The following is an 11501-nucleotide window of genomic DNA, read 5'->3' as shown; positions in this document are numbered from 1 at the left end:
TAAACAAAAATAAATAAACCAATTTACTGAAATGAAAATCACCACTACATGGATTTGTATACTTGATCCCAAATCATTATGCTATAAGTCTGGCCAGAAGCCTCACCATCAAGAAAAATAGAACTATACTGAGACAAAAAAAAAGGCTTACAAAAATCAGCACTGAAATAGAAAACTTGAAAGTTAGAACAATCACCTGCAAAATCCTTCCAAGATTATATTACACTCTGTTGTTTGATCAAACTGCTGTAGACATCTCTCACTATAGGCAAATCTTTCTGAAAATTGACAACAAATTTCTCCAAAAAAGTATTTTCATTTATGCAAATAAAGGAACTAAATGGAAAACTGTTCTCAAGCAGACCCTTTGATTTCAAGATTTTGATAACCGAAAATCTAGGGATAATCCTCTTCTCCAAGTTGTAACCTACCACCACAGGATATTCAGCAATAGCTTCTGATGGACAACCCATCTCCTTCACAAGGAAACTCATTTTTTGGGTAAACGTCGCCTCTGACAACTTTACTACAGCGGGAAACTTCCGAATTACTCCAAGGGCCATTTCCCGGTCCCATCCCCACCTCTCATAAATCTCAAACCTTGATTCCCACCATGTCTTCCTCTTACTAAGCACTTCAATAGCCACAATAAAATTTACTCGCAAAGGATTAAACCCAATTTCCTTAGCAGTGTTGACAACTTCCACAAATTTGGAATGTTCTCGGTAGGCCAGAGTCCCAGCATGTATCATCAGGTAAGAGATGGAAGCTTGGGGCACACCACATTGCCTCAAAAACTCAATGTTTGGAAGCAAGTGTTTTTTCATGTCACCAAACAAAAAACCAAATGGGGCACTTTTCAAAGACCTAACAACTTTCTCACCGTCAAGAAGTACACTCCTTAGGATTTCATAACGCGGAATGAGGCATTTTTCCAGGCTTCTGGACAACATATGACGGCCACTAATTACGATCTTCGGTAAGTCAGTGTCGGAAACACCAATAGAACGGAAGAACTTGAGTTTCGGCAAAAGGGTATTCTCGGCATTTGCACAAATCAATTTAGGATTATTCTCCACAAGTTTTGCAAGCTGGGATTTGGAGAACCCATAGCTGCTGAGAAGATCAATAACAGCATTAGGGCCATCTGGGTTCTTCAAATTAACCCTGTTGGAGAGTTCCCGGGCCAAATTTGGGGACACCCCACATGAGTTAATGAGATAAGACACGGTAAAGGTGTCATCTTTGTGGTGATTTCCATCTGATTCAGAATCAAAAGTGGTGCTTGAAGTGAAGTATTTGAAGTATAAAAGGAAAGCATTAGGTTTGTGTTGCAGCAGAGAACCAAATAGAATTTGGGTAGTTTTGTGGTTTGTGAATGATGGACTTAACGTTCGAATCAGAAAATTAGGAACCATTGAGTGAACTTGCTCTTGCCTACACAGCACACTATTGAGGATGTAATGAGATGCACGGTACAATGAGCTGAGATTGCAGCGTTATAACAGCACTGATTGAGCTCCATTTTTATTTTGGGCTTTTACTAAACCCTAAACCTTGGAATATGGTAGTAATATGAGTGCTTAGAATCAACCTAATTTCACACAATTAATTTTTAAATATAAATTAGTATTTGAATTTGTTGTTTTTGTGCCCTATACAAAATAAGTGTTCATTTGATTCAAAGACGTTAATGAAAAATAAAGATTTACATATATTGCTACTCCTTTAAATTTTGTCATTTTTTCTTTTAAAATTAAAATTTGTTGGTTTAGTTTTCAAATTTAAAAAAATGTTGTTTTTATTCCTTGTTACTAGCTACATTATACCATTACTTACATAGTTAAAATATCCAAGTAATGACACATTACACCAAAATAATAATGGAAAATTTAATTTTAAATTTTGTAAATTAAATATTCTTTTTGTTTCTAAATTTTAAATAATATTTTATTGTAGTCTTCGAATTTAAAAGTGGGTTTGTAGTCTTTCAAATTTAAAATTGATATTCTAAGTCCCTTAAATTTCAAACTTTTTTAGTCTTCTAAATTCAAAAATATCATTTAATTTTCCAAATTCAAAAGTAATTGTTTTTTCAGATATCACCATTAGTTATATAATTGCTTTAAATAGTGAGGTGTCAAACAACATTTGGTTTGACAAGGATGTCAATTATGATCACTTGTGCACCTTTAACTATAAGGTATTAGTGCATGTTTCAAAGGATGTGAACACATGACAATGTATTATTATTAGTTATGACCAAAATAAATTTGGCTATAGGTTGTATGACTCAATTAAGAAAATACTTATTAGAAGTCTTGATGTGAAGTTTATAAAATATCAAAGTACTAATGACATCAATAAGGTGAAGAAGATTACATAAAAATATATGTAAATTTAACAAAGGTTAATCCAATGCATTTGCCCGTCTTGTGGAACATTGGGAAAGAAGTAAGTTTTACCTTTGAAGGGGCCAACAAAAAGGATTCTATGATAGGATGAAAGTGGGAAAGGATCAGGTTAAGGTTAGTATGTTACAATTTGTTGATGATACTATCTTTTTCTGTGAGGATAATGTGAAGAACATCACAAAAATTAAATATACTCTGAGATGTTTTGAACTTGTGTTTGGGTTGAAGATGAACTTTAGAAAAAGTAAAAATGGAGGTATTGGTGTACAAAACACTAAAATTCTAAGATACTTTGTGATTCTAAATTGTAATCAAATGGAAGCGCCTTTTAAATATCCAAGGGTTCCTGTGGGTGATAATCATAGGAAAAAAAGTGTTTTGGAATGACATGATCTTCAAAATTAAAAGTAAGTTTACCAACTAGAAAGAAAAACATCTATCTTTTGCTGGAATAGTCTCTTTGATAAATTTGTCATCTTTGTTGTCCCTTTATATTATATTACCTGTCTCTTTTCAAAATTCCACAACAGTTGGGAAATTAATCACAAGATTACAAAGACATTTTTTTTATGGGGATGGGGAAGTGATAGAAGGAAAATAGCTTGGGCCAAATGGGAATTCCTATGTCAATTCAAATCAGATGGAGGACTATGAATTAAAGATGTAAAATTTTTTAATATGGCTCTGCTTGGGAAATGAAAATGAAGACTTGGTTATGAAAAGTCAGAACTTTAGTTATAGGTCTTGTCTCGTTTGTAAGTAAATAAAATAAAAATACAATCCCTATATTTCAAGAAAGGATCATTTGTCCTAGAGGTTAAGTTGATACTTTCTAACTGGTTTTAGGTTCAAATCCTAACTCCAAGCAAAATAATAATATTTTTTATTCTAATACCTCCAAGCATGTTGTGCATGTAATCAACTTAGTCTTTTTAAAGTGTGACCCATTCAACAATTGGGACGTTAAAAGTGCTAGTCACATTGTACTTACTTGGAAGATCAATCTTGTAAACATTGTCATTAATTTTTTTTAACACTTGGAAAATTCCATCTCCTCTAGATTGGAGCTTGGATTTTCTTTGTTCAAGGAACCTTTCTTTCCTCATTTGTACCTAGACCCAATCTTCAGGCTCGAAGATTGCTTTCTTTCTTCCTTTGTTAGCTTGTTTAGAATAACCTTCAACTTTTTTTTTCAATTTGTGCTTTAACCTATCTTTCTCATATAGTTAGCCTTAGCTTGTGCGTCTTTATGCTTTAAAACAAAAAATGTTAGGCACAAATAACAAGTCTAATGGAGTTAAAGGATTTAATCCATACACAATTTCAAATGGAGAACAATTTGTTGTGCTATGAACATCCCTATTATAAGCAAACTCAATAAGAGGTAAACATAATTCCCATTCTTTCAAAAACAATTCAAAGTAGTTCTAAGTAAGGCACCCAAAGTTCTAGTCACTACCCCTGTTTGTCCACCTGTTTGGGGATGACAAGTAGTCGAAAACAAAAGCTTGGTACCTAACTTACCCCATAATGTCCTCCAAAAGTGACTTAGGAATTTTGTATCCCTATCACTGACAATACTTCTTGGTAGTCCATGAAATCTTAGTACCTCCCTGAAAAACAAGTCAGCTACACGACAAACATCATCAATTTTTTTACAAGGAATAAAATGAGCTATTTTGAAAAATTTGTCGTCAACAACCACAAAAGATAGAATCTTTCCATCCTTGAGTTTGTGGTGTTGAACCTTGTGGTGTTCAAGTTTTGAAGAATCCAAATCCTTTGAAGGATGTTGAAGCCTCTGCTATGCTTGATGTTGCTGTGCTGGTTTAAGCTTTGTTTTGGGGTAGTTTATATGTTGTAATCCATCCTGTGATTAAATCTAAAGCATTAGCATTCTCAATCTTTGTGAAAGTAAAAATGATTTCAAACTAAGTTAAAACAACCGATTGTTTTGTCAAAACAACCGATTGTTTATACTTAGGTGTTTTGAGAAAAAGATTGAAAACTATTTTGAATGGTTGAACTATTAAAGTACCAAAACAACCGATTGATTCGAGGAAACAACCGATTGTTTATTTTGGGACCATAACAGAAAAACTGTTTTCTCTTTGACTGAGCTTTAAATGTTTTAACTGCTTACGCTCCAGTCATTAAATGCTTTGCCCAATCTTTTAATGCAATTTAGAGTTTGTTAAGATTTGATAACAAACTACATCTTTGAATAAATTCAGAAAAACAGATTTGACAATTTAAGAATCTTTGACAAAGTTTTTCCAAAGAGTTTTTCAAAGTGCTGAGATTACTAAGAGTTTGTGATTGATCAAAGTGTTGGAATAGGATTCTACTTGTATTGATTTCAGATTATCTTCTGTAACAAGTGTAATCCTTGTACTCTGTTGAACAATTTCGTTTCTGTGTTTGCTGAGATTGGCTGTGTGTTCTTGAGGTGTTCAAGATCAACAATCTTAGTGTTGGCCAAGGAGAGTGTGTTTCTTGAGGTGTTCAAGGTCATTCTCTTGGTTGTGGTGTAAGTGATCAAGTGGTGATTGCTTAGTGAATTTCCTCAGGGTTCTAAGAAGACTGGATGTAGCTCTGGATTTGGAGTGAACCAGTATAAACAACTGTGTACAATTTCTCTATCCCTATCTCTTTAAATTCAGTTTTGTCAATTAATAACTGGTATAAACAACCGATTGTTTCGGTAAAACAGCCGATTGTTTTTCCAGTATTGTGCTTTTGCTTTATGTTTTGAAAAACTGAATTCTTAATCAAGGTTTTCTTGAAGTATTTTTCATTCTAAGCTTAAAAGTTTACTAAAATCTTTCTTAAACAATTCATCCCCCCATTCGTTTAAGGCCATAAATTCTAACAATTAGCATCAAGAGCTTGGTTCTTGAAAGTTATTCAAGTTGATCAAAAATCTTTTTTATGGATGGAAAACTATCTTTTGAGGAAGGTGCTTCAATCTACAAACCATCTTTATTCTGTGGATTGAATTATTAAGTTTTGGGAAGCAAGAATGAAAATCTTTATTGAATCTATTGATCAAGGAATTTGGGATTCAATTGAGAATGGTCCTTACTTTCCAAAGTTCAAAAAGGATAATTCTTTCATTGCAAAACCTTTGTCCAAATGGACAAATGATGAATGTAAGATGGCCCAGCTTGATCGGTCTGCTCAAAACATTATAGCTTCTACACTAGATACTAATGAATTTTTCAGGATATCAAAGTGCAAAATTGCTAAGGAAATGTGGGAGACACTCAAGGCTGCTCATGAACCAAATGAAACAATGACAAAAAGTCAAGCAAGAAGGAAGATAAGGCAAAATAAGAAAAGCCTCAATCTTTGCTTCATGGCCATAAAGGAGGATGACTCAAGTAGTGTAAGTTCATCAAACTCTTCAAACTCTGAAAATTATGGTCAATTGCTTCAAGCCTTTCAAGAAACGCATGAAGAAGCCAACCGATTGGCTCTCTTGAAGAATCGGTTAAAAGAAAAGAACAGCTGGCTAGAAAATAGAGTAAAGACACCGGAAGAGGATTTAGAACATTCAAAAATGGATTTTGAAAATCTGGAAATCATTTACAAAAACTCCTCTTGCAAGTGTGATACTCTAGTTTTTGAAAATTGCGAAAATCTTGAAAAGAAGGTCCACTATCTTGTTAAAACAGTGGATAAGCTTTCTAAAGGCCAATCCAACTTTGAGAGTGTGCTAGCATCTCAAAATTGTGTTTTTGGAAAATCTGGATTGGGTTTTAATCCACAAAACAAACAAGATAGATTTTCAAAATCATTTTCGAAAATGCCAGAAAAACAATCGATTGGACCATCGAAACAACCGATTGTTACATGCTTCTATTGCATGAAAAGAGGCCATTATGTGAGGTTCTGTAAAATCAGAAAACATGTTGTTCCTAAAGAGCTTATGAAGTGGATTCCTAAGGGAAATAAAGCTTTAATTGATAAGTATAAACCAGATGGACCCACATTCATAAGGGGACAAAATCTTTGTACTTGAAAATCTCTTTTGTAGGAAATCTTGGAGGAGAGCAAGCAATTATGGTACTTGGACAGTGGATGTTCCAAGCATATGATAGGGGACAAATCAAAGTTCCTGAGAATATCCTTTAAGCAAGAGGGTCATGTCACCTATGGAGACAACAACAAAGGAAGAATTCTTGGGAGAGGATCCGTAGGAGATGAGAACATCTCGGTAATCCGTGATGTGCTCTTTGTTGAAGGCCTAAAGCATAATCTGCTGAGCATTAGCCAACTTTGTGACAAGGGATATCAAGTGATGTTCAAGTCAAACACATGTGAAATTTGTCTACCCAACACCAAAGAGGTAATGTTGGTAGGTAAGAGAGTTAATAATGTGTATCTTCTATATATCTCTTCACCATGTTCAATTGGATGTCTTCTATCCAAGCAAGATGAATCTTGGCTTTGGCATAGAAGAATTGCTCATATTCACATTAATCATTTGAACAAGCTAATATCAAAGGATCTTGTGATTGGGTTGCCAAAACTCAAGTTTGAGAGGGATCACATTTGTGAAGCATGCCAAAAAGGGAAACAAGTGAAAAGTTCTTTTAAAACCAAAAATGTTGTCTCTTCTTTGAGACCTCTTGAACTTCTTCACATGGATCTCTTTGGACCCTCTAGAACTATGAGTCTTGGTGGAAATTATTATGCTCTTGTTATTGTTGATGATTTCTCTAGGTACACTTGGACTTTGTTCTTGGAATCAAAGAGTGATGCCTTTGCTGCATTCAAGAAGCTAGCAAGAAGACTACAAAACACAAAGAGCAGCAACATAGGTTCTATAAGGAGTGATCATGGAGGAGAATTTCAGAATGAGAAGTTTGGCAAATTCTGTGAGAAGTTGGGAATTCTGCACAATTTCTCTGCTCCAAGAACACCACAGCAAAATGGAGTTGTAAAGAGGAAGAACAAATCTCTTGAAGAGCTTGCAAGAACAATGCTTAGTGAATCATCACTTCCTAAGTATTTTTGGGCAGATGCAGTGAGCACCTCTTGTTATGTGATGAATAGGGTGCTTATTAGGCCCATTTTGAAGAAAACTCCATATGAACTTTTCAATGGAAGGAAGCCCAACATCAGTCACCTCAAAGTCTTTGGCTGCAATTGTTTTGTTCTCAACAATGGAAAGGAAAGCTTGGGAAAGTTTGATGAGAAAGCGGACCTTGGTATATTCATTGGTTATTCACTTACAAGTCATGCATATAGAGTCTACAACAAGAGGTTGATGACTGTAGAAGAATCAGTTCACGTTGTCTTTGATGAGGTAGATCGCATAATCAGTCAGATCCCAAAGACCAGTGCTGAGGAAGATGAACAGAGCATCAGTTTGGAGAAGCTGGAAATCTGTGCAGAAAAACAACCGGTTGATTCGCAGAAACAACCGATTGAAATTCTGCAATAGAGTGAGCTGCCCAAAGAGTGGAGGATTCCTAGAGATCTGTCAGTGGATAACATCATAGGGCAGATAAAGGAAGGTGTCTCCACACGTAGCTCCATCTCAAACTTCTGCAGGCACACAACTTTTGTCTTTCAAATTGAACCAAAGTCAATTGAGGAAGCTCTCAAGGATGAGAAGTGGGTTGAAGCTATGCATGAAGAGCTAAATCAGTTTGAAAGGAATGAAGTATTGTTTCTTGTCCCTAAAACTAATGAAATGAATATTATTGGTTCGAAATGGGTTTTCAGGAACAAGCTAGATGAGGATGGTGTGATCACAAGGAACAAAGAAAGGCTAGTTGCCAAAGGCTACAATCAAGAAGAGGGCATAGACTATGGTGAAACCTTTGCTCCTGTTGCTAGATTGGAGGCTGTGAGGCTGCTGCTGGCCTTTGCATGTATGAGTGGTTTTAAACTCTTCCAAATGGATGTCAAGAGTGCCTTCTTGAATGGCTACATCAATGAGGAAGTCTATGTAGATCAACCACCGGGCTTTGAAGATCATAAGTATCCCAACCATGTCTTCAAGTTGAAGAAAGCTTTCTATGGACTGAAACAAGCTCCAAGACAGTGGTATGAGAGGCTTAGCAACTTTCTGCTATCTCATGGTTATGAAAGAGGAATGGTAGACAAGACTCTCTTCATCAAGAAGTCAAATGCAGAAATAATTCTTGTGCAAATCTATGTTGATGATATCATCTTTGGTGCTACACAAGATAGATTGTGTGAAGAATTTGTGGCTGCAATGAAAGGTGAGTTTGAAATGTTTATGATGGGAGAACTATCTTTCTTTCTTGGATTGCAGGTTAAGCAAACGAAGGATGGGATCTTCTTAAGTCAATCAAAGTATTGCAAGGAGATTCTCAAGAAATTTGAAATGGAGAATTGCAAAGAAGCAAGCACTCCAATGCCATCAAGCTGTTACATGGATGCTGATGCTGCTGGAAAGAGTGTAGATCAAACAAAATACAGAGGTTTGATTGGATCTTTGCTATATCTAACCGCTAGTAGGCCGGACATCATGTTTGCGGTGTGTCTATGTGCAAGATATCAAGCAAATCCTAAAGAGTCACACTTCAACGTTGCTAAAAGAATTTTGAAATATCTCAAAGGAACATCATCTGTAGGATTATGGTATCCTTCTCACTCTCCAATACATTTAATTGGTTATTCAGATTCTGACTTTGCAGGTTGTAAGCTAGATAGAAAGAGCACAAGTGGCACTTGTCACCTTCTTGGCTCAAGTCTAATCTCATGGCATAGCAAGAAGCAAGCATGTGTTGCTCTCTCTACTGCTGAAGCTGAATATATAGCTGCTGGTAGCTGTTGTGCACAGATTCTATGGCTCAAGCAACAACTTGCAGATTTTGGTTTACAAATCAGCAAGGTTCCCTTGATGTGTGATAACACAAGTGCCATCAATCTCACCAAAAATCAGATTCAGCACTCAAGGACCAAACATATTGAGATAAGACATTATTTCATCAGGGATCATGTACAAAATGGGAATTGTGAAGTGAAGTTTGTGGAGACCAAACTGCAGTTAGCTGACATTTTCACAAAGCCTTTACCAAAAGAGAGGTTTTTCTTCTTAAGAAATGAGTTAGGTATTCTTGATCTTAATAATCTCTCTTAAATCTGTTTTTGGTACATGCTAAAGTCTATTTGTGAAGACAAATAGGGGGAGATTAATTGGTTCTTGTATATCTTTGTCTGATACTGCATAAAATGTTAAAATCTCTTATATGAAAGTGTTTTCTGCTGCTGCTGATAGAAACAACCGATTGTTTCGTGTAAACAACCGATTGTTTATTATGTTTCATGCTTTAAAAGAGTAATAAACTGACTTGCTGCTGTAAGAAGCTTTGGATAGTATAAATGCTTTTTCTGCAGGAACTGCTGCATATTTAATCAGATCAAACACAAGAACTAGGGATTTGTCTTCATCAAATAGGGGGAGATTGTTGAACCTTGTGGTGTTCAAGTTTTGAAGAATCCAAATCCTTTGAAGGATGTTGAAGCCTCTGCTATGCTTGATGTTGCTGTGCTGGTTTAAGCTTTGTTCTGGGGTAGTTTATATGTTGTAATCCATCTTGTGATTAAATCTAAAGCATTAGCAATCTCAATCTTTGTGAAAGTAAAAATGATTTCAAACTAAGTTAAAACAACCGATTGTTTTGTCGAAACAACTAATTGTTTATACTTAGGTGTTTTGAGAAAAAGATTGAAAACTATTTTTAATGGTTGAACTGTTAAAGTACCAAAACAACCGATTGATTCGAGGAAACAACCGATTGTTTATTTTGGGACCATAATAGAAAAACTATTTTCTCTTTGACTGAGCTTTAAATGTTTTAACTGCTTACGCTTCAGTCATTAAATGTTTTGACCAATCTTTTAATGCAATTTAAGAGTTTGTTAAGATTTGATAATAAACTACTTCTTTGAATAAATTCAGAAAAACAGATTTGACAATTTAAGAATCTTTGACAAAGTTTTTCCAAAGAGTTTTTCAAAGTGCTGAGATTGCTAAGAGTTTGTGATTGATCAAAGTGTTGGAATAGGATTCTACTTGTATTGATTTCAGATTATCTTCTGTAACAAGTGTAATCCTTGTACTTTGTTGAACAATTTTGTTTATGTGTTTGCTGAGATTGGTTGTGTGTTCTTGAGGTGTTCAAGATCAACAATCTTAGTGTTGGCCAAGGAGAGTGTGTTTCTTGAGGTGTTCAAGGTCATTCTCTTGGTTGTGGTGTAAGTGATCAAGTGGTGATTGCTTAGTGGATTTCCTCAGGGTTCTGAGAAGACTGGAAGTAGCTCTGGATTTGGAGCGAACCAGTATAAACAATTGTGTACAATTTCTCTATCCCTATCTCTTTAAATTCAGTTTTGTCAATTAATAACTGGTATAAACAACCGTTTGTTTCTGTAAAACAATCGATTGTTTTTCTAGTATTGTTCTTTTGCTTTATGTTTTGAAAAACTGAATTCTTAATCAAGGTTTTCTTGAAGTATTTTTCATTCTAAGCTTAAAAGTTTACTAAAATCTTTCTTAAACAATTCACCCCCCTCTCGTTTAAGGCCATAAATTCTAACATGTGGCAAACCCAATACAAAGTCCATTGAAATATTAATCTAAAGACTCTCAGGAATAGGCAAAGGAGTGTACAAACCATGATGTTTGACTTTTGATTTGGCCTTTTTACAAGTAATAACTTTTTCACATCACGTTTCATATAAGGCCAATAAAAATGTTCACGCAAAGTGTCAAAGGTCTTTTGAACCCCCAAAGTGTCCCATTAACCCTCTCTCATGTGCTTCTCTTACTAAAAGATCCCTAATGGAACATTTAGGAACACACAATCTTTTCTCCTTAAACAAATAACCATTGTTCCTAAAATATCCATTGGTGTTAATTAAACTTTGTGCAAGCATTAAAGATTTAAGGAAATTCAAAATCATGTGGATACATTTCTTTTAAAAGTTCAAGACCAAACAATTTTGTTTCAAGAGTAGCAATCAACACATGTCTTCTAGACAAAGCATCAATCACAATATTTCCTTTTCCTTTTTTATGCTTTATGACGTATGTAAATTGTT

At 35.0% G+C, this 11501-nt stretch overlaps 1 protein-coding gene across 1 annotated transcript; it reads right to left on the bottom strand.

Moving 5' to 3' along the window:
• LOC137831068 (uncharacterized) lies at positions 1-1525 on the bottom strand. The gene has a single exon (XM_068638582.2). The coding sequence runs from the start codon at positions 1416-1418 to the stop codon at positions 216-218; it is 1203 nt and encodes a 400-aa protein (XP_068494683.2). The 5' UTR covers positions 1419-1525; the 3' UTR covers positions 1-215.
• Between the last annotated feature and the right edge of the window lie 9976 nt (positions 1526-11501).

Source organism: Phaseolus vulgaris, chromosome 6, assembly GCF_051622355.1.
Source record: "Phaseolus vulgaris cultivar YP4 chromosome 6, ASM5162235v1, whole genome shotgun sequence".
NCBI classification, from domain to species: domain Eukaryota; kingdom Viridiplantae; phylum Streptophyta; class Magnoliopsida; order Fabales; family Fabaceae; genus Phaseolus; species Phaseolus vulgaris.
This window is presented reverse-complemented; position numbering and strand designations above follow the sequence as displayed.

What these genes read in the sequence shown, in the direction of transcription:
- LOC137831068 (XM_068638582.2), bottom strand. Translation starts at nt 1,418, where the DNA reads ATGGTTCCTAATTTTCTGATTCGAACGTTAAGTCCATCATTCACAAAC.